At 30.1% G+C, this 25,039-nt stretch overlaps 3 protein-coding genes across 3 annotated transcripts; 1 reads left to right on the forward strand and 2 right to left on the reverse strand.

Annotated features, from left to right (window-relative positions):
• Positions 1–3,737: 3,737 nt before the first annotated feature.
• Positions 3,738–4,362, reverse strand: LOC111680476 (sapecin-B-like). The gene has a single exon (XM_023442128.2). It carries the CDS (start codon positions 4,321–4,323, stop codon positions 4,048–4,050), a length of 276 nt encoding a protein of 91 aa, XP_023297896.2. The 5' UTR covers positions 4,324–4,362; the 3' UTR covers positions 3,738–4,047.
• Positions 4,363–11,167: 6,805 nt separating this feature from the next.
• LOC111680465 (protein sly1 homolog) lies at positions 11,168–14,638 on the forward strand. Its single transcript, XM_023442118.2, has 5 exons — positions 11,168–11,346; positions 11,471–11,630; positions 11,703–12,391; positions 12,453–13,162; positions 13,997–14,638. Exons 1-5 carry the CDS (start codon positions 11,319–11,321, stop codon positions 14,324–14,326), a joined length of 1,917 nt encoding a protein of 638 aa, XP_023297886.1. The 5' UTR covers positions 11,168–11,318; the 3' UTR covers positions 14,327–14,638.
• Positions 14,639–22,538: 7,900 nt separating this feature from the next.
• Positions 22,539–23,260, reverse strand: LOC111680482. The gene is made up of 3 exons (XM_023442133.2): positions 23,100–23,260; positions 22,924–23,035; positions 22,539–22,856 (listed from the first exon to the last, which is right to left on the reverse strand). Exons 1-3 carry the CDS (start codon positions 23,226–23,228, stop codon positions 22,573–22,575), a joined length of 525 nt encoding a protein of 174 aa, XP_023297901.1. The 5' UTR covers positions 23,229–23,260; the 3' UTR covers positions 22,539–22,572.
• Positions 23,261–25,039: the final 1,779 nt, after the last annotated feature.

Consider the following 25,039-nt stretch of genomic DNA (forward strand, 5'->3'; position numbering starts at 1 on the left):
ATTTGTCGTCAGCGGTTCCAATTGTAATTAAGCTGATAATACCTCAGTAAAAATAATTCATACTTTACAAACTACATCTTAATCACATCAAAAATCCTATTACATACTATTCACTTTTAAAAACAAACAATTTTCCTACAAATGAAAACTTAGTTAAAAGTATGAAAAGAGATGTAAAAAAGTTTTGGTGAAAGAGAATGTGTTTTATTTTTGACATCCAAATATTGGATTTTAATTGCTTCTTAAACTAAGATTAGATATACTTCAGAGTTGCCAAAAATGAACAACATCTCTCTAATGTCACGCTAATGTAAAATTCATAGGTTTTTCACCCGAATTAAAAGCAATTCGAACTACTAGTTCTGATCGTTCCTACGACAATTGTATCTTCGCTCCGGAACGACCCGAGTCATACTCTGCCAAAGATTGTCAACCCAGCGACAGCTGCATCAACCGAAAGTTTTTTCCCCAGGAAAGAACTATCGGCCACATTAGAGCTGATACAATAACAACAACTAGTTCTGATTATAATACTACATCATAAATCGACTTTCGAATAATCGACTTTTTGTCGAAAAAAGTCGAACTCGACTATTTTGTTCCAAAAACGTCGACAAAAAATAGTCGGAAAAAGTAGAAAGAAGTCGAAAATAGTCAAAAAGTCGAAAAAATCGGAAAGTAGAACCCTACTACATCTTTTTCCATACTTTTTTCATCTCATCTGGCAACTCGTTAACAAGATCTTTTCAAAAATTTAAAATTCTATGAGAAAAACAAAATCAAAACAAGATATAAAATAATCCACAATCCAATAGGAAATTGGTTAAAAAAACTCTTAAAATCTTATTGGAAACTTACCTGATTTTGTACATTTATAAGTAATTGGCCGCAACATGTCTTGAGCAATAAATTTATCAACAAAAATAAAAATAAATTGTATTTATTTCGCAGACGTATTTTCAACGAATTGCGACATTTTGTGCCGGTACAACTGCTGAGCAGACAACAATAATAACAAAGAATATCCAGACATTTTGTTATAGATGTCGATTGTTTGGTTCTTGTTGACGTTGTAGTTGTTGCTGTTGCTGCTGTTGTTCTTAAGGGCAATCGGCTAGAAGAAAACTTTGTCGAGGATGTTGTCGATGAGGATGATTTCAATTGGAGAATGTCTGTGGTGGTGTCATGAGAACATTTTGTCAAAAGCATTTTTTGTTTAATACAAAAAGAAAATCAAAAGAAATATTGATTCTCCTTTAAACACACACACACACACAAATACAAAACACAAACTAGACGATGAAAAAAATCTGCATTCAAAAGATACACATTAAAGGCGATTGAAACGTTGTTTTGTTTTTGTTAAAAATTAGACACGTTTTGGTTTGCGACATAAACAGTCAAAACGCAAATACATATCTACTAAAATGGAACACGAACGAGAAAATAACAATAACAAAAAACACTTCACCTTGAAAATTTCTAAATTCTCGAATAACAAAAGCTTCACTTCACTTGAGTGATGCGATAAACTCTAGAGGGCAACTTATTACAATAGACAAAAAAAATCTGTGTAAAAACCAGACACGAAAATTTCTTTCTTTTTTTTCTTCTTTAATTCACTATTTAAATTGCTATCTGTATTCTTTTAATTAAAACGTTTTATTTAACAATTTGTTAAATTATTTTTTTCTTAATTATGCTGAGATTTTTACGCATTTGCTTTTTCTTTTTTTTGGTAATTTATTCTTTTTGATTTGTATATAAAATTTATAGATTTATTTCTTTTTTTTTTCTCTTGTCACACTAATTCTTCATTAAATCACTGTACACAACCTTTCAGACCGCCATATTGTAAACGACTGATTTGTGAGAGAGCTAAATGGAACTGTCAAAATATGTAGTTGTTGTTTTTTTCGCAAACGATGTTCGAATTTGAAGAAGAACACTTTGTTTATTTCGAAAAATAACAAGGAATTGTTGTTGTTTTTTTCTACAATGTTAACTAAACACAGCTTGTAGTCATATGGTCAACAAAAGGAGAAATGTCAAAGAACACAGAGAGAATTAATTAAACTTATCTCCAATTATTTTTAAGCGAATAATTTTTATATTGAAAATTTGCTCAGACTTATCAAATTTCTTACGGAAAACTTTAACAGTTTTTATAGACATTTTTGTTTAGATTCTGTACCACTTTCTTATAGAATTTTTCATTTTTCATATTCTGAACTAATTTTTTATAGAAAATTCGTTGAGATTCTGAAATATTTTCCGAATTAGTTTCTTAAACCGAAATTTTTCACACATTTTTTAGAATTTCATATAAGAAATTAGTCCAGATTCTGAAAATTTGTTCAGATTCAAAACAGTTTTATTATATGTAATTTGTACAAACTCTGAACTAGGTAGTTAGTCAGTTGGTTAGATAGTTAGTTGGTTAGTTAATTAGTTAAGTAGTTAGTTAATTAGTAAGTTAGTTGATTTGTTAATTAGTTAGTTAGTTTGTTCGTTATTTCCTTAGTCAGTGAGTTAGTTAGTTAGTTTTTTTATGATTCTTCTTGAAATACAGTGTTGATTTCATCGTTATTCTATGTTCATTATTCTATATTCTATATCTGTATCTTCATTACTATCTCTATCACAATTTTTCCTAAATAGTTTATTAGTTATTTAGTTAGTTAGTTAGTTAGTTACTTAGTTAGTTAGTTATTTCGATAGTTGGTTCGTTCGTTAGTTAGTTGGTTAACTAGCTAGTTAGTTTGTTCGTTAAATAGTTTATTAGTTATTTAGTTAGTTAGTTAGTTAGTTAGTTAGTTAGTTAGTAACATCCCAGTAAAATATTTTAAAACATTTGGTAATGAATATTGTAGGAAATGTAGTTATTTCATAAATTACTTGGTAATGAGTTGTCGTATTCAATATCAATAATAACAATAAATAAGTTTGTTGTTTGGATGTTTTTTTTTCAGAAATTTTCATATTTACATATGTGTAGAAATCATTCCAGATATAATCATAAAATATCTTTTTAATGGGACATTGAGTGAAATCATAAACTAGCAGATATAAAAATAACTATAAAATCAGTTTTAAATCCTGAAAAAATAATTAAGTTATTCTCCCAAAAAGTAACTACTTACACTATTCTCCAATATTACTTGCCTACTTACCAACTTATCCCAGCATAATATTGCTGGGATATTGTTAACCTTAACTTTGTAAAAAAAATTCAACAAGTTTTCTTTTTTTCAAAATTACGATTTATATTTTTCAAAATTAACGTTGACATTTGCATAGATTAATACGAGCACAGGATCCACCTTTATGTCCCTGTAGAATACAGTGGGCTTTGCACGCGTAACTATTGCAAGTAAATCGTTTTTGTCTATTTAATTCGAGCTCACTAAAGTTTTCCTTAAATTCTCTACTTAAATCAGGACTAGAATTCCCTTGAAATCCATTTAGCGAAGATTTAGCAAAGACTATTGATGCGATAAATAAGCAGACAGCAAAAGTCCAAATAAACTTCATGGTGGTATTTTATTAAATATTATAAAAAAAAGTTTAAGATCAATTATTTATAGTTTAGTTGAAAAAGTACTAGTATATTGTGTGTTAATATTTATAGGGGGATTTCTTTGGTACATAATGACATAAACTTTTCTAAGAATGAATAATATTTTACTTTGATGTATTTTTAATTAATTTGAAATAATAAATAAATACATTGTTAGTTATCAGTGATAATAGAAATCATCTTGGGAAAACCCCAGAGATTGTTCTAAATTTATTAATGTTTACTATAAAAAAACTCATATGTACAAAATAACAACAATTATTATTTTCAAATAAAAATTTGATCTTCATCAGACTGGAAGGACCATGAAAAATTCGGAAATTTTTTTGAAATTATATTTATAACAAAAAATATACAAAATATCTTTAATTTCTAAATATATTTATTTAATAAACTTATACATTTTCTATCAAAATCTTATACTATTTTTTTATAAATTTATTTAAAAACACTTTTCCACTTTATAACTAATGTCGGCAAACACAAATTTTCTTCACTGTACAAAAGCCACGTCTAAATCCTCTCAATAGACAATGAGCCACACAGAAACTGCGATCAATATCACATGTTAAACGTTTTTGTCTATTCAAAACTTTTGTTTCTTGAGCACCACCACTACGATCATCATATACCACTTGAAAATTTTCTTCCAAATGATTTAGATTTTCTTGAGCCACCGAATTTTTTACAACGGCCAGTAATAGAAAAGCCAAACATATTACAAAAATTCTTGCTACTTTCATTTTGTCACTATTTTGATACGTTTGCTGTCTTGAGAAAACTGTTTCAATCATCACAATCCTAATGCATTTATATAAGTTTCAATATTGCTAAGCAGGAGGGGATTTTTTAATTCCGATTTTCTTATCTTTTCAAGAAGGGCATATAATGGCACTTTTGTTCATACTTTACTTGTGATTCAAAAGTTTTAAAAGTGTAATAATAAACAAATTATGTTTGTCCAAGTGTTTTTAAAGGGGGATTTACTTAAAAAAATAATTATTGAAAATATTGTCTATTTTTTGCAGATATTTTAAGACTTGGATCACGTTTATTGTAATTATGTGTGTAGTAGAGGTACTTTTGAATTTCCCAAAATATTTTTTCAATTACGACTTTTCTTTAAGGGGACTTGAGATTTTTATTATTTATGTGCATTTTAAATTTGAAACACTTATTACTAACTAACTGACTAACTAACTAACTAACTAACTAACTAACTAACTAACTAACTAACTAACTATATAACTAACTAACTAACTAACTAACTAACTAACTAACTAACTTATCTATCTATCTATCTATCTATCTATCTATCTATCTATCTATCTATCTATCTATCTATCTATCTATCTATCTATCTATCTATCTATCTATCTATCTATCTATCTATCTATCTATCTATCTATCTTTCTATCTATCTATCTATCTATCTATCTATCTATCTATCTATCTATCTATCTACCTATCTATCTGTCTGTCTGTCTGTCTGTCTGTCTGTCTGTCTGTCTGTCTATCTATCTAACTGACTAACTAATTTAACTAACTACACGCTCAGAAATATTTGTCCTAAACCAACCTTAAAGTATACCGATCGACTTTCTGAGTCAATTAAGCCATTTCCGTCCGTCTGGCTGTCTATGTAAACGCAAGGTACAGGTCACAATTTTCAAGATATTTTGATGAAATTGGGACCATAACTTTTCGGCTCAATTAATTAAAGTGGTTGAAATTGTTTCATTATTTCACCTAACCCCCATACAACCCTACCCCCGGGAAAGGGCTTTTGAGTTCATAATTATGTTAAATATTGTAGTATCTCTACAGAAAATCGGCAAAACTTAGTCCTATATACGTCTTAATAATTCTACCGATTTTCGTAAATATCGGACTTTATTTAAGCCTAGTATTACGATGAAATTCAGCATACATAACTCTAATGTAAACGTAAAATCATGTACCAAAATTTATACCCTTATTTACCCTTGGCCCCATATAACCCTTCTTTTTAAAAATCACTTTCTTTCCAAAAAATTTGTGAAATATTTCGGAATTAAAGCAAACAATTTAAACGTCATATTATTAAAAATAGTACACATTTTTAACATACTCAATGGTGTAGGGGATCATATGGTCGGCCATGTCCGACTATACTTTACTACTTGTCGATATTACAAATAACTGTAACTATTCAACTAGTCCTAGCACAAAAAGGACCGATTTCGAGAAAAATATTTTGTTGAGAAAGATTTAATTTATTATTTATTAAAGGTCCTTTGGACAATTGCTAGGACCAATAGGTAAAAAGTTCATATTTCATTTCTAAGTAAATAAATCGATGGAAATGCTTTAACAATTTATATTTATTTTTAATTAACTGTTATTTTTACATATTTCTATAGAAATCATTTATCTGCGACATGTGCAAACTTTTTGTCTTGAACAATAACTACGACGATATCCTTTTATTTTACAATGTGTGGCACATAATGCAGGATTAATTTGGCATGTCAAACGCTTTTGTCTATTCAAAGTTAATCCTGCGTTGTCAACACCATATCCCTCCAATAGTCCTTCGTCCAATTGATTTAAAGATTCTTCTGCCTGGCAGGATTTTATAAAGACCAGAAGGAGAAAGCTTAAGCTGATGATGAAAATTCCTAGCAATTTCATTGTAAAAATTTAAATTTTACACGAGTGGATATTAAAATGTTTACTATACTGATGTTATATGAAACTTATGAGTGTATTTATAGTAAATTTTAATTTATAAGAAATATTTACCTTTTTGAACTGAGTGTTTTTGAAATATAGGGGAACTTTTTCCTAAAACAATGGTTTATTTTTTTTTAAGAAAATTACTACGAAAAATTATTTATGACCTATTTTTAGGAAAAAATAACAATAAAAATTCGTTAATTAGCAAATGTATATAAAATAAATGTGTGTTTGTATGTTTGACGTTATAGACTACTATTCCTTTATGTCTGGACAAGACGAGTGGGCGAGAAGCCACACCCATATTAAGAAAATATAAAATCCGTATATTTGAGATAATATAACAGAGTCCTCAAATTTTTTCGAAACCACTTTAGTGTCAATATGGTTATTTAGTATAAAATGTGGGCGGCCTAGCATTAGGGGGCGTGACACCTACCACATACATTAAATACAAAAATTCGTTTATCTTGGAAACTAGTACAATAAGAATCTTAAAATTTTGCACGAATAACTTTAACATCCATGTTATAATTTTGGGTAATAAATTGGCGGATTACCCATGAGGGGAGCGGTAGCTCCAATATTAATTGAATACAAAAATTCATTTATCTGGGAAACTAATAAAACTAAAAATTTTGCTCGAAAAACTTATATATTCATCTGAATAAGTTTAAGTCATCTCGGGGGGGTCTTGGAGCCTCCATATGAGCGCTTTTACTTGAAGAACTTTGACAGTCATCTGAACATTTAGAGTATAACGGGCAGACTTTCAATGGGGTACTTCGTACCTCCCATATGAATTAAATACAAAATTACGTTTAACTGGGAAACTAATAGAACTACTTATATTGCACAAATACTTTAATATTCATCTGAACATTTTGTAGGAAAAAAGGCGGACTTTTATATGAGAAGCTTGAATTAAATAGAAAAATTAGAGCTAGAATCTTCAAATTTTACATGAGGAACTACGACATTCATGTGAACATTTAGAAATTAGGATTTTCATACAAGAAATATTAAACAAATATTGGTAAATCTCGAAACATTGGTCACGCAATTCTTTGAAAAAGTAAGTTTACATTTGAAACAAAGTTTGAACATAAAAATTGCACATATGAATGTTCCTAAAATTGAGGAACATAAAAAGTTATCCTGTGATCTGAAGCGTATTATGTTCTAAATATACAAATTTAAAATGTATTTTTAAATGTTTTAATAAATTGTACATTTCATCTTCAAATTGTTGTTATTTTTTTATCATAAAGATATATTTCATTTATCTTCCAGAAGATTATCTGAAGATATCTTTTTTTTTACACACAACTGATTATCAAGCAATTTCGCTCTTTTTTATCTTCTAGAAGAATTACTTTCGTATTGCTTAGAAGTTTCGCCCTAAATACACAATTTCTCCCGAAGGGGGTATCTTCCGCAATATGATTGTTGCCGCAACTACATTTTTCTTCTATTTTCTTCTAACTTATGTCCAAGTGGGACCCAAACTCGAGCCTGAGGAATATTCAATCCAAAAAAATAATATTTCGTATTTTTTACGAAATTTTCGTAAATATTAGGAAAAAATAGTTAAGGTTTACATGGCCACACAAACAGGCTCAGGACATAGTACTAGTGTATAGACGAAACTACTGAAAATTTTAATACACAACTTGTCAACAAACAAAAACAAAATGCGGATTATAATATTTCTTATTTTATTAAAATAATATTTGTTTTATTATAAATTAATTAATTTAACAATATGTAATTCTATAATTTCAGATTATTTTTATTATCTGCGACATGTGCAAATTCCCTTACTCGAACAGTAGCCGTCAGGATATCCTCTAACTCTACAATGTACCACACATAATGCAGAACTAAAAGAGCAGGTTCCACGTTTTTGTCTATTTAAAATTAAGACTCCATTGTCAGCATTATATGTCTTTTGTAGTCCTTCATTTAATTGATTTAAACTTTCATCGGCTTCTGTAGATTTTATAGAGCTCAGCATTAGAAAGACAAAGCAGAGTACAAAAATTCCCAAAAATTTCATTTTAAACAATTTAAATTTTTCTTCTTGTTTGTTACTTATAAAACTTTGACAATACTATTTGTATAATGGTTGGTTGAGAATGTATTTATACTAAACTTTGGTGGTTGGAGATCTTTTCATTTGCAAAATTTCTTATCATTATAGATGATTATTTAAAAATATGATTATTTAAAGAAAAACATAAATAATGCTAAATGATAATTCCCCAAATATATTTAGCTCATATTATAAACAAGTAAGAGAGAATTGCTGACCATATGATACCCTACACCAGTGTGTATGTTAAAAATTGTATGGGACTTAGGACTTAGGAGCAGATTTTAAATGTTTTCAATAGAACTTGGATGTGCCAAATTTTATTAAAATCAACTCTGAGAATGATTCATAGGCGATTAGTATACATTAAGATGTGTGTTACAAACATCAGCACAAATGTATAATACCCTCCCCACTATAGTAGTGTAGGGTATAAAAACAGACAAGCTGGTGCTATCACTTTCTAATGGGGTTTTCCAAAAATTTTCTAAGAACTAATCAGTGGCATCATGTACTATTATTTAAATACAATTAATGTTCTGGTAGAATGACTAATAAGTGAAAGGGGAATAAATGAAAAAAGTACCCAAATAGGAACTATGTTTACACGGTTGTCAGAACTTACAACATTGGCAGATTTGGAAATGTGATGGCAATGTACTTAACTTTTTTTATATTTATTACTATTATGGACTAAAGCTATAATATTAAATAGTTTTTATGTAGCCAGTACATCAAATTATTTACACTTAGTTGTCATATCTTACAACATTGGCAGATTTGGCAATGTGGCCGCCCGAGGCAAAGCTCACTTGGTTCTAGATAGGTCCCGTTGTGTTACCATAACATTTACACTCCACCAATTGTCCTTATTGAAAAGGGCTGAATTATTTCAGCTTTTTGGTCTTGAAGATGAAGTTATTCATCCTTGCCGAATGTGCATCAGATAGACAGCTTTTGTCTACGATTGTATGTCGATTTAGCATTTCCATAGAAAGTGCTCTGTACAGTCATTTTCCTCCTCGTCAATGCAGCTGGTACAAAAATCATTGTATGAAGGAAGTTTTAGCCTCTGCGTATGAATGCCCAGTGGCCAATGTCCTGTTATAACCGCAATTAGGTTCCTGAGATTGGTTCTTGACAATTTTATGACATGGTTTGTCTGTGTCGTGTCCATTCTAGGCCAAATTTTACAGGTTTCCAGGCAGGTGGGTTCATTTTCCCATCTTCTATTTGCGATCGTATTTAGTTTGTCTGCAATCAGCTGTTAACCTTTGACGTAGGATATGCCAATGTTGCAGCCAAACTCGGTCACCAGTAGAGCACTTCCGTCTTTCGCACGGTTATTACCTTCTATGTCCCCACGTCCAGGAACCCACACAAAGGTAACCGATGAATGTCTCGCTATCTCCTCGACAGACGAGCGGTATTCTTGGACAACTTTCGACGTGATATACACATTCTCTAGGGATTTATTGGCTGCTTTGCTATCAGTAAATATACGGATTTCTCTATTAGATATCCCATAGTTCCGACTGTATTCTGCAGCAGTTTTTATGGTCATAATTTTAGTCTGTAATACACTGCAGAAGTCAGGGAGTCCTTCCGAAAGTCTTAATTTAGCTGTTCCCAGTAAATTTCACATCCTACTCCTGCGTGTGTTTTTGATTCATCAGTGAAGATTTGAATGGAATCATCCATTATGTATTGGCCATTAGTGTAGCTCATTCTATCCGGAATGCTAACTGCAAAGCCCGAATCGAATACCGGCTAAGGTATGACATAGTCAAGAGTTAATTTCATGCAAATTTGTTCTAAGATTTTGGCATGACCAAATCTCATTGCGGTGTTCGCAGCGACTTGTTTTGCGTAAATGTCGGGTGATACACAGTTTAGGATAGTAAAGACAATTGTAAGATGTCTGAAAATATTATTGTTTTACAATATACAAAAACTGTAAGTTGACACGGTTGATAACCATTTTTCTGCCAACCATGTATGATTTAACAACCGTGTATACATACACTTCTAATAATAGTAATTGTCAGACCATTATCTCGTAAAAAAATGTGTTAACATGACTATAAGATATCTGAGAATATTATTGTATTCGAATGTACTGCTAACGCCTTTTTCTGACAAAGTTGTAAGACATGATTGTTAGACATTTTCTGAACAAATCTCACAATAGTGTATCCAAAGTTTCTGATGTTTAGGTAAAGCACTTATGCTATGTATAGACGGTTGTTAGATCTTACAACGTTGACAGTAAAATGTGCAGAAAATGTCTAATAACACTGCCAACTTACAATTTTCATTTTGCAATATTTTCAATAATACTTTTTCTGACAACGTTACAAAAGAAAAAAATTGTAAGTTCAGACGATTGTAAGTTCAGACTTTGTAAGATCTGACAACCGTGTATCACGGCTTTTAGTCTTACATACAAAGAGACAGATGAACATGGCTAAATTTTTAAATTATTTCTTTTCTTTTTTGTAAAGACATTAATCTAATAGAAATCATTAAATTCTTTTGATTTACACAGTTTTTTAAAACGTTTTCCAAATTTTATAAAGAAAATGTTGTTTTTGTTTACTTAAAGTCAACATATCTTTTAATTTAAACTAAAATTCATATATTCTAACGGTTTTTTCTTAAGACGACTAAACACATTTCTCTTTTAACATAACCATCTGGCAGCACTTTATATTCTATTCATTGACAGCCAACAGCTGTTTAGTTTTTCGAACATGCATATGACGTGTACTTGACAGTTGGCAATAATTATTTTCTACAGAAAAACATGAAAATAATGTTTTCATTCCATTAAATTAATTAATAATAATTTAATAAATTTGCTATAAAAAATAAGTGTTTAATAACAATAAAGAAGTTTGAAGAGTTGCAAAGGAAATAAACAATATGCTGACGCTAAGAGAAAGGCAAATAAGTAAGAAAGAAAAGTGAAAAATTCCAAAGAAAAAACAAAAAAATGACAAATCAAATGTTGAAATGAAGATTTTTTCTAATTTTACAATCTGAAGATAATTAATTATGTTTTATGTTTATTTTAGATGCTATTAAGCAAATGCTTAATCTAAATGTTCAACAGCCTAAAGTTTTAGCAGCTGAACCAGTTTGGAAAATATTGATCTATGACCGGGTGGGTCAAGATATCATATCGCCCATTATATCGATAAAAGAGTTAAGAGAATTGGGTGTAACTTTGCATGTGTATGTATTCTTTTAAACAAAATAAATGACCATACAAATAAAACTTTTAAAAATGTTTTTCCAACTTTCTAGACAATTGCATTCAGATCGTGATTCTATACCCGATGTTCCTGCCATTTACTTTTGTATGCCTACTGATGAAAATTTGGATCGTATACAACAGGATTTTACCAATGGACTCTATGACATCTATCACTTGAACTTCTTGGCTCCCATTTCGAGACAGAAAATAGAAGATTTAGCTGCTGCCGCTTTACAAGCCGGTTGTGTGGCTAATATACATCGGGTCTATGATCAGTATGTGAATTTTGTCAGTTTGGAAGATGATTTCTTTATATTGAAACATCAGAAAAGTGATCAATTGTCCTACTACTCCATTAATCGTGCCAATACGCGTGATGATGAAATGGAAGCTCTTATGGATTCTATAGTGGATTCCTTATTTGCTGTTTTTGTTACCTTGGGAAACGTACCTATTATACGTTGTCCCCGTAATACTGCGGCAGAAATGGTGGCTCGTAAATTGGAAAAGAAATTACGTGAAAATTTATGGGATGCTCGTTCAAATCTATTTCATATGGATGCCACCCAAGCTGGTGGTGGGGTATTTAGTTTTCAACGTCCCGTTCTCTTACTGCTAGATCGTAATATGGATTTAGCTACACCTTTACATCACACCTGGTCTTATCAGGCTTTAGTTCATGATGTTTTAGATTTGGGTTTGAATCTGGTCTATGTAGAAGATGAAACACCAGCGGGAGGTAAGTCTTATTGTTAAAATTACTAAAACATTAAATTTCCTAATATCAATTGATTTTTTAGGCACTCGCAAAAAACCCAAACCTTGTGATCTTGATCGTAATGATCGTTTCTGGAGCAATCACAAAGGCAGTCCTTTCCCCACAGTGGCCGAAGCTATACAAGAAGAACTAGAATCCTATCGTAATTCTGAGGATGAAATAAAACGTCTTAAAACATCTATGGGTATTGATGGTGAAAATGAGGTGGCCTTTTCCATGGTCAATGATACCACAGCTCGTCTAACTAATGCTGTCAACTCTTTGCCTCAGCTAATGGAAAAGAAACGTTTAATTGATATGCATACAAAAATTGCCACTGCTATTTTAAATTGCATTAAACAGAGACGTTTGGATTCTTTCTTTGAGCTGGAAGAGAAAATTATGTCCAAACAGACTTTGGATAAACCTTTATTGGAGCTTTTTAAAGATCCTGAATTTGGCACAGCTGAAGATAAATTAAGACTTTTCATCATATTCTATATTTGCTCACAAAATGTTCCCGATTTTGAAATCGAACGCCTAAAAGAGTCTCTACAAGAAGCTGGTTGTGATTTATCGTGCTTAGCTTATATACAACGTTGGAAGGGCATTATGAATCGTACGCCCAATATGCAACAGGCCACTCAATATGAGGGTGGCGGTACTAAGACTGTTTCGATGTTTTCGAAATTGGTGTCACAGGGCTCGTCGTTCGTTATGGAGGGTGTTAAGAATTTGGTGGTGAAAAAACATGTAAGTGTAAAATGTGAAAACTAAAACTAGTGAACTGGAAAGGAAATACAGCTGGACTAGAACTGAGCTAGAACTGTACTAGAACTGAACTAGAACTGAACTAGAACTGAACTAGAACTGAACTAGAACTGAACTAGAACTGAACTAGAACTGAACTAGAACTGAACTAGAACTGAACTAGAACTGAACTAGAACTGAACTAGAACTGAACTAGAACTGAACTAGAACTGAACTAGAACTGAACTAGAACTAAACTAGAACTGAACTAGAACTGAACTAGTACTGAACTAGAACTGAACTATAACTAAACTAGAACTAACTTGAACTGAACTAGAACTGAACTAGAACTGAACTAGAACTATACTATCACTGAACTAAAAGTTAGCAAGAACATAGGACATTATGTATAGAACATATATGCATGATGCATATACATTTGTTCTATACATGTGTTTCTCACCTTCATTACTTTTAAAATAAAAGAAATGTAAAAAAACGTAATTTTTATCAACACAAGAATCGATTTTGTCAAATCAAAAACCATTTAAATGCTAAAAATTCGCCTAAAAAATAAAAGCAAGGAGTAAGAAAGACTTAAATCAGCAAACAAAAGGTTTTAAGATACATAAGAAACAAATACAACAAAAAACAAACTGCTGAAAACAACAAATAAAAAAATACAATTAACAGATTGTTAATTGGGGACGATTAAAACAAAATTTACATAATTGACTTTAAAACTAACATCGGAGAGAAAAAATCCATAACAATTTCCAAAAATCATTGGAAATTTATAAAAATGCTAATTTTATGTTGTTCGTTTTTATCTTTCAGAGTCTTCCTGTTACCAAAATTACCGAACAAGTCATGGAGTGCCGCAGTAATCCTGAAACTGATGATTATCTCTATTTGGATCCTAAACTCTTAAAAGGTGGAGATGTTATGCCTAAAAATCGTGCTCCCTTCCAGGATGCTGTGGTATTTGTGGTGGGCGGTGGCAATTATATTGAATATCAAAATTTAATCGATTTTATACGTCAAAAACAAACTGCCAATGTTACGAAACGCATTATCTATGGCTCTTCGACTCTAACAAATGCCAAACAATTCCTAAAAGAACTGTCGGCATTGGGTAAGGAAATACAAGGTCCTGTCTTAAGTTAGGATCCTGATTATTTAGCTAAAGGTTCACATTTCAAGTGCTGTTGAACGGTATAATATTTACGATTAAATAACACACAAACACACATAGAGTGTCGTCGCTGCATTGTAATATGGATTAAATATTAACTCTACATAATAATTAAATTTGTTTTCTTGTTTACAATGAAATTGGATTGGCATGTCAGCGTTAAAATTTAATTTAAGTTAACATGATTATGTTTTATGTGTAGACGTTAAGGTAAAATATATATTAAATATTAATTTCTTTTTTAAAATAAATCAAATTAAACGAAGTTATTATTAAGAGGGAAATGAACATGTTTTTTAATTTGTTGGAAAATGCAAATAAATATTATTTAAAGAAAATTTTACTTACCTTTAAGCAACAATAATATGGTTGTATTATGCCCTTTAGTAAACTGAAGCTACTGGAAACACCTGCATTTCTTACTCAAGAGCCATTTATCCCCACGAAGAATGTCGCAGGTATATTTGAGACAAATTTATCATGCCAGTTTAAATTTTTTAACTTCTTTGTCATTTTTAACACGTAATTAAACTAAAGTTTTTATAACATTATAACCGCACTAGTTCCTGACCTAATATTTTGTATATGACAACGGAATGCAAATTCACACTAATTTCTATATTTTGATCACAATATTTTTTTTTATTTGCTTTAATTCTTTTTAAGTAGTTTATAACCACCCGACAAAAACGCAAACGTTTTAAAACAAACAACTACAGTTTATTTATAATTGTTGTTAAACATAGAGAAGGCTCCTATAAAACGATTTAACGTTACTTCAAATCAAAACAAAAATAACACATCACTAATTTTAACAAGGAGGGCGGCCATCTTAAAGTTAACAATACAACATTATTTACACGAAAAATTTTTGCAAACTTTATATACGATTTTCTTGACAAATTTAATATTTTCAAAAAAACTAATTAAATACACAGCAAGAATATATTTTTATTTACAGATCTATGTATTTTTTATAATTGATTAACAACTTTTTACCCGAAAATTTTACGAAAGACGACGAGTGTACGTTTTTACTACCGGCACCGAGCAGAAATGAAAAAGAAAACTTATGGGAATAAGAAAACATTGTTGCATTTAGTGCAGTTCTAGAGATGAGGAGAAGTCACTTCTTATTATTGAGTACTCTATCGGAATGGTGATAAAGGGAAATATACAAAAACAAATTCTAACAAATTAATTCTAATTTCAATTCTAGTTCAGTTCTACTTCAGTTCTAGTTCAGTTCTAGTTCAGTTCTAGTTCAGTTCTAGTTCAGTTCTAGTTCAGTTCTAGTTCAGTTCTAGTTCAGTTCTAGTTCAGTTCTAGTTCAGTTCTAGTTCAGTTCTAGTTCAGTTCTAGTTCAGTTCTAGTTCAGTTCTAGTTCAGTTCTAGTTCAGTTCTAGTTCAGTTCTAGTTCAGTTCTAGTTCAGTTCTAGTTCAGTTCCATTTCAGTTCTAATTGATTAGTATCGAAAAATCGGTTCCGCAACCTTCTCTATGAAGCCACAAACTGCAACTATGCTATTATCTTTTCTTCAGTTTATTACTATTCGTTGCAGTTCGTGGTCGGTATTAAAAGTGCGCTCGTGTTATTTTTCATAAAAAAGTGTTAAAAAGTTTAATAATTGCAAATAATAGTGTATAAGTAATTAAATTGCTACCTAATGTTTAAAAATATCCAATTAGTTTTTTCCGAGAGATAAAATTGGCGAAGAAAATCGAATGTAAATTTTGCAACAAATTGCAGAGTAAAAAAGAAATTTCATTGTAGTTAAGATGGCCGCCCTCCTTGTTCATTCTAGTGATGTGTAAATTGTGTTTTGTTGTTAGTGATGAGTAGGCGAAAGCAATCGTTGGCCAAAGAAAAAGTCGTTATTTTTTATTTTATTTTGAATAAAAAATCAAATTGTAGTTTAAATTAAATCGGATTGTTTTTAAAGAGTAATTAATATACCTAAGTATAATAAATATAAAATACAAAGTATTTAAAGAAAAATAAAAGGAACAAGTGAAAAAATGTTTTTTATAAACTTTAGCTATTTTACTAAAAAATAATTAACCAAACATATAATATGTGTTTTTTGAAGATCATCTTATATAAGTTGCAGCTTTAATTTAATGTAAGTAAATTTTACATAATTTTAATTTCGTTAAATTTAAAAGTGAGCTAAACATGTTTTAGTTTGACATAACTTTATTTTATTTAATGTCTAAATTGAATAATAAAATAACGCCTTTTTGATTTCGATTTCTTTTTCAATTTAAATTCGATTATTACACTTCTGTATAAAACAAAGTCGATTGCTTTAAATCTAACGACCTTATCGCATTTTCATTTCGGCATCTAAGTATAATCTATCGATTTTGATTCCAATTAGATTTTATAATGGTTAAAAACTGCAATAATTATTGTCATTTACCATTTTATCTAATTCAACAACCTTAGAATTGTATACAGGATGTAAATATAGAATTTACATTTTCCTCTCTGCAAATGTAAAGTTTTACCATCACTATTTCCGTATTCTAGTAAATACATAAGTCATAATTTTAAGGTTTATTATAAAAAATCGATTTTCAAATGGAAATATGAGTGATCACAGACCTTCGTTATTTTTTCGATTATAACGTTATTTAAGAAACAACGGCTGATTTAAGATTTCCCAGATAAAAATCGATTTTTAGTGGGAAATATGAGTGATCCCAGATTTTCATTATTTTCTCGATTAGAGCGATATTTAAGAAACTACAGCCGATTTAAGATTTCCTATATAAAAATCGATTTTTAGTGGGAAATATGAGTGATCACAGATTTTCACTATTTTCTCGATTAGAGCATAATTTAGAAAACTACAGCCGATTTAAGTTTTCCCAGATAAAAATCGATTTTTAGTGGGAAATATGAATGATCACAGATTTTCATTATTTTCTCGATTAGAGCCTTATTTAAGAAACTACAGCAGATTTATGTTTTCTCTTATAAAAATCGATTTTTGGTGAAAAATATGAGTGATCACAGATTTTCATTATTTTCTCGATTAGAGCGTTATTTAAGAAACTACAGCCGATTTAAGATTTCCCATATAAAAATCGATTTTTAGTGGGAAAAATGAGTGATCACAGATTTTCACTATTTTCTCGATTAGAGCGTTATTTAAAAAACTACAGCCGATTAAAGATTTCCCATATAAAAATCGATTTTTAGTGGGAAATATGAGTGATCACAGATTTTGACTATTTTCTCGATTAAAGCCTTATTTAAGAAACTACATCCGATTTAAGATTTCCCATATAAAAATCGATTTTTTGTCAGAAATATGAGTGATCACAGATTTTCATTATTTTCTCGATTAGAGCCTTATTTAAAAAACTACAGCCGATTTAAGATTTTCCATATAAAAATCGATTTTTAGTGGGAAGTATGAGTGATCACAGATTTTTGTTATTTTCTCGATTATAGCCTTATTTAAGAAACTACAGCCGATTTAAGATTTCCCTTTAAAAAATCGATTTTTAGTGATAAATATGAGTGATCACAGATTTTCACTATTTTCTCGATAAGAGCCTTATTTAAGAAACCACAGCCGATTTAAGATTTCTCATGTTAAAATCGATTTTTAGTGGGAAATATGAGTGATCACAGATTTTTATTATTTTCTCGATTAGAGCCTTATTTAAGAAACTACAGCCGATTTAAGATTTCTCATGTTAAAATCGATTTTTAGTGGGAAATATGAGTGATCACAGATTTTTATTATTTTCTCGATTAGAGCCTTATTTAAGAAACTACAGCCGATTTAAGATTTTCCATATAAAAATCGATTTTTAGTGGGAAATATGGTGATCACAGATTTTTATTATTTTCTCGATTAGAGCCTTATTTAAGAAACTACAGCCGATTTAAGATTTCTCTTATAAAAATCGATTTTTGGTGACAAATATGAGTGATCACAGATTTTCATAACTTTCTCGATTAGAGCCTTATTTAAGAAACTACAGCCGATTTAAGATTTCCCATATAAAAATCGATTTTTAGTGGGAAATATGAGTGATCACAGACTTCTACTATATTCTCGATTAGAGCCTTATTTAAGAAGCTACAGCCGACTTATGGTTTCCCATGTACAAATCGATTTTTGGTGAAAAATATGAGTGATCATAGATTTTCACTATTTTCTCGATTAGAGCCTTATTTAAGAAACTACAGCCGATTTAAGGTTTCCCATATAAAAATCGATTTTTAGTGGGAAATATGAGTGATCCCAGATTTTCATTATTTTCTCGATTAGAGCGATATTTAAGAAACTACAGCCGATTTAAGATTTCCTATATAAAAATCGATTTTTAGTGGGAAAAATGAGTGATCACAGATTTTCACTATTTTCTCGATTAGAGCCTTATTTAAGAAACTACAGCCGATTTAAGATTTCTTATATAAAAATCGATTTTTAGTGGGAAATATGAGTGATCACAGATTTTCACTATTTTCTCGATTAGAGCCTTATTTAAGAAACTACAGCCTATTTAAGGTTTCTTATATAAAAATCAGTTTTTAGTGGGAAATATGAGTGATCAAAGTTTTCCACTATTTCCTCGATTAGAGCCTTCGTTAAGAAACTACAGCCGATTTAAGATTTCTCATTAAAAATCGGTTTTTAGTGGGAAATATGAGTGATCCCAGATTTTCATTATTTTCTCGATTAGAGCCTTATTTAAGAAATTACAGCCGATTTAAGAGATTCCATATAAAAATCGATTTTTAGTGGGAAATATGAGTGATCACAGGTTTCCACTATTTTCTCGATTAGAGCCTTCGTTAAGAAACTACAGCCGATTTAAGATTTCTCATTAAAAATCGGTTTTTAGTGGGAAATATGAGTGATCCCATATTTTCATTATTTTCTCGATTAGAGCCTTATTTAAGAAACTACAGCCGCTTTAAGATTTCTTATATAAAAATCGATTTTTAGTGGTAAATATGAGTGATCACAGATTTCCACTATTTTCTCGATTAGAGCCTTATTTAGAAACTACAGCCGATTTAAGATTTTTAATGTAAAAATCGATTTTTAGTGGAAAAATATGAGTGATCAAAGATTTTCATTGTTTTCTCGATTAGAGCCTTATTTAAGAAACTATAGCCGAATTAAGATTTCTCATGTTAAAGTCGATTTTTAGTGGTAAATATGAGTGATCACAGATATTCACTATTTTCTCGATTGGAGCCTTATATAAGAAACTAGAGCCGATTTAAGATTTCTCATGTTAAAATCGATTTTTATTGGGAAATATGAGTGATCACAGATTTCCACTATTTTCTCGATTAGAGCCTTATTTAGAAACTACAGCCGATTTAAGATTTCTCATTAAAAATAAATTTTCTCTATTAGAGCCTTATTTAAGAAACTACAGCCGATTTAAGATTTCCCACATAAAAATCGATTATTAATGAGAAATATGAATGATCACAGATTTTCACTATTTTCTCGATTAGAGCCTAATTTAAGATACTACAGCCGATTCAAGTGTTGTCATAAAAAAATCGATTTTTTGTGGGAAATATGAGTGATCACAGATTTTTACTATTTTTTCGATCAGAGCCTTATTTAAGAAACTACAGCCGATTTAAGATTTCTCTTATAAAAATCGATTTTTAGTGAAAAATATGAGTGATCACAGATTTTCACTATTTTCTCGATTGGAGCCTTATATAAGAAACTACAGCCGATTTAAGGTTTCCTAAGTACAAATCGATTTTTGGTGGAAAATAAGAGTGATCACAGATTTTCATTATCTTCTCGATTAGAGCCTTATTTAAGAAACTGCAGCCGATTTAAGGTTTCTTATATAAAAATCGATTTTTAGTGGGAAATATGAGTGATCACAGATTTTCACTATTTTCTCGATTAGAGCCTTATTTAAGAAACTACAGCCGATTTAAGATTGCTCATATAAAAATCGATTTTTAGTGGGAAATATGAGTGATCACAGATTTTCACTATTTTCTCGATTAGAGCCTTATTTAAGAAACTACAGCCGATTTAAGATTTCCCATATAAAAATCGATATTTAGAGGAAAATATGAAGATCATAGATTTTCACTATTTTCTCGATTAGAGCTTTATTTAAGAAACTACAGCCGATTTAAGATTTCTCATGTTAAAATCGATTTTTAGTGGGAGATATGAGTGATCACAGATTCTCATTATTTTCTCGATTAGAGCGTTATTTATGAAACTTAACGGTGTGTTTGTATCCAATTATATTACATTACACTTTTTCAACTTTCCTCTATCATTATAATCCTCTTTTAGTCATAAATCTCTCTTTTTCATACTTGGCCAAGAAATTTTCAAATATAGAACCTTTATATAACCCACTATTTGTGCAGGTCTCAATTGAAATTATAATCATGTTTTATCACGCCTTAATTTGATTTAATAGTTTAGACCGATATTAACACCTGGCACAAACATAAATTTAGCAGACAAAAAAAAAAAAAAAAAAAACAAAGAGTAAACAGCGTTTAAAATAGTTCTCGCATACACATGTTAACCATTTAAATGATGGAAAAACTGCTGGCATGAGTGACTGAATATCTGACTGAATAAGTGACAATGTGCTAAAATAGGGCATAATTGCGACAACTTTACTTTAAACGGCAGCAAAAAAGAAAAAAATGTCCGTGTAATATTTGTTTGTAACTACATAAAGTAAAATTCAGTAAATTTATTTTTATTAAAAGTATTTAGTTTCAACATTTCTATAGTACACTGTCATGGCTGCCATGTTACGTGTTGCAATGTGACTGAACGAATACTCAATCTCCTAAAGAGTCAACATCACTCACATGCATGCGTGTCACATTTAACTTAGTCTATAATAATGAATTATATTTATCTATGCATTGTTTTGCACCTTTAGTTTAAATATTCTCAGATGATCATCACTTAAGTTCTCCTACATTTTTGTGATGTAGATCCTCTTTTTCAAAACACACTACTAGCAGCTTAAGTTCAAGTTTATGGCTGACAGTTTGATTGGCAATAATGGTGACACGTTAAAAATAAACATTAAGACTAAAGTAAGTGATGTTTTACAATGTGGATTTTCTGTTTTTTAATACAACTATACAACAAAAATTTATGGATTAATGATTTTGATTTGGTAAAAAAAAACGAAAAGGAAAAAATGCTAAATGGTATTAAAACTATTACGTGCTTAAGTTTAAATGAATTTGTTCTTTCAAATATCGCATATTAGACTATAGACTAGACTATAGACTAGACTATAGACTAGACTATAGACTAGACTATAGACTAGACTATAGACTAGACTATAGACTAGACTATAGACTAGACTATAGACTAGACTATAGACTAGACTATAGACTAGACTATAGACTAGACTATAGACTAGACTATAGACTAGACTATAGACTAGACTATAGACTAGACTATAGACTAGACTATAGACTAGACTATAGACTAGACTATAGAATAGACTATTCGTTTTAGCAACCGTACATTAATTACTTCATTCTTTTAACACTCTGGTCATTGGTCCCCTATGATTTGCTGTAGTAAACATGGCAAAATGACTATTTTGATATTAGTCCTTTTAAGGTTCTATCTATCTACACTTCAGTTCTACTCTGTGTATATTTAAAGTATGTATCTCAAAAAAAAAAAAAAACTGCACTCGTACACAGCTCATTTTATGGAGTTAAACATAATCACTGACAATTTAAACACATTGGTATGAGGTGTTAAAAATGTTTTACTTTTTTTGTTGCTTATATAACACACCGTTTCCACTAGCATGTCACAACATGTAATGACATGATGTTTTTCTTGTTGGACAGGAAAATTATTTAAAAAAAGTGTAAAAAAAAGAACAATGGCAATGTTTAAACTATTTTAGGAAATTACAGTGAAACAATTAGTAGCATTTGTAAAGCATACCACTAAGTCTTTAAGACTTAAGAGTGGCAACTATACTCGATAATAGTGTGAATTGTGGTCAAATATTTGAAATCATTTAACAATGAGAGTTGCAAAATTAAGTAACGAAATTGTTCGTTTTAATTTTTAAGGAATTTAGGAAATTTTCTAGAAGTAGGAATATCAATTAAGTATTTTATACCTCTTCTCACTTTTGTAGTTTTATTATATTATTAAAATTTTTTAAATTTTCCACATACATTTTTTATTATTTTAATTAAATTTCAATACAATATTTTGTATATTCTGACCACCACCACTAGATTTGGTATTGTTTTCGTGACATATAAAACCACGTAGAATATCACAATCTTTTGTAGCACCTTCCACGTTAACGGCACAGTTATTGGGATTATTAGATTGTATAATTTGTGGCTCATTAACACCATCTAATTTGATATTTAAAAGACTGGCCAACTTAAAAGAATCCAATAATTTATTAATATCCTGCATATCAACATTTTCCACAGCATTAAGCCAAAATTCTGGTTGAGGATCTAGAGAAGAAAAGTCAAAAATTTTAATTTTACATTAGAAAGTAACTAATTTTTATTGTCTACTTACCAAATGATTGAGCCAAATATTTCAATAGTAATTCATCCTCTTTATAGGTTTTCAATGTTATTAAACCCATATTTTTCTTTTGGCATTCATCATAGGATTGTTGAAAAGTGTACTTAAGAAAATAAACGATTTTTTTTAAGGGGAAGTTTAAAAATTTTTCTTTCGCTTAAACTTACATTGATCTGTTCTTCTATATAGTAGGTATTATTATCGGTTTTAAACCATTTTGTTAGAGGTGCTCCTAGAATGGCAGTATATTCCAGACCAACTAGGGCCACAATTACAAATATCCATATTACTTTCATGATGTTTGTTTGTGAAATGTCATTAAAATATTCTTTACCATTTATTTAATATGAATGTTTTAAAGTTTCTTATCAAAATTATGTGGTTTTTTTTCACAAGAAACTTTTTAGATGATAAATGGCAGTAGCTAGTTATATACTCATACGTTTATCACAATATTTTTTTTGTAAAACCTACACTACTCGTGGTTCGGGAATAAAAACATTAAAATTTTTATGATTTGAAAAAAAATCACATTTTTATACCCTACACCACTTTAGTGGGAAGTGGTATACCCAGCCTAAAGCATATCAATAATTTTCTGGGTTGATTTAGCTATGTCCGACCGTCTGTCTGTCAGTCCATGTAAACCTTGTAATCAAACTACAGGTCGAAATTTTTAAGATAATTTAATGAAAGATGAACTTCTATTATCCCAGGGGCGAAGCCTATTAAAAATGTTTAAGATCGGTCCATAATTTCACCTGGCCCCCATACAACTGTACCCCCGAATAGGTCTTGTAAACATTGTAATCAAACTACAGGTCGCAATTTTGGAGATTATTCAATGAAATTTGGCACATGATCTTCTACTCTACCGTACACGAAGTCTAATGAAAATGGTTAATATCGGTTCATTATTTCACCTGGTCCCCATACAACTGTACCCCCGAATAGGACTTGTAAACATTGTAATCAAACTACAGGTCGCAATTTTGGAGATAATTCAATATGGCACATGATTTTTTATGGTACTGTCTACGAAGCCTATAGTTATAGTTAACATTGGTACATTTTTTGTCTGATCCCGCCAAATAGAGCTTTTAAGTTCATAATTACGTTTAATATACTCATATCTCGAAAAAAATGCTACAAAACCAAGTTCTACACTAGCCTTGATGACTCTGATGAACTTTATAATTATAAAGCCTCATTTGACTCTAGCCCCTATAGAAAGGCCCTTCAAAATTTGTCTTAAATGTCACACAGTTTTATTCAACAATAAATGGCTTAAGTATATCTAAAGGCAAGGTACAATTCAATTTAAATGTTTTATTATAAAAACTTAATCACATTTTACTTTTTGTAACAGCGTATAATACCGTACTATATGGTCGGCGTCGCCCGACTATGATTTCTTTCTTGTTTTAGTTTAAACAAAGTTAAGGCTACACAGAAAGAATAATCACTTTCTAAATTTAACTTTATTTTCTTCAAATTTAGCTTAAGCATAATTAAAGTAATTGAACATCGAGATTGATTAAACAAATCAAGCAAATTGTACTTGAATATTGAATCTTATTTCCTAAATTCACACGTATCCTAACATATACACAGCAAAAATAAAACGAAGTACTTCCAAACGTTTACTTTCTGTGGAAGTGATGTTTATTGACTTCCAAAGAAGCAAAAAGAATCGAATTTTATTTAAAATTTAATGTCTTTTGTATTGAAAATTTTTCAAAAAAAGTAATCATATTGACAATAAAGTGGTTCCGATAAAATTTGAGGATTCTAACTGTTATATTATCTCAAATATACGGATTTTATATTTTCTTAATAAGGGCGTGGCTCCTCGCCCATTTTAAATTTTTCTTACTGCTGGTCTATATACATATTAGTATGCATACTAGTCTGTGAACAAGTCTATTGACTAGTCTATTGGTAAGTCTGTTGATTAGTCTTCGGACTAATTTTTGAACTTTTATAATTACTTATCAACTCGTTTATGGAGTGATTATTGACTAGTATTTGGACTAGTCAATAGTCTTTTGCTTAGTATATGGGCTAGACTATTGACAAGTTTGTGAACTAATGTATAAACAAGCCT

The sequence above is a fragment of the Lucilia cuprina genome, chromosome 2 (assembly GCF_022045245.1).
Source record: "Lucilia cuprina isolate Lc7/37 chromosome 2, ASM2204524v1, whole genome shotgun sequence".
In the NCBI taxonomy this organism is placed as follows: domain Eukaryota; kingdom Metazoa; phylum Arthropoda; class Insecta; order Diptera; family Calliphoridae; genus Lucilia; species Lucilia cuprina.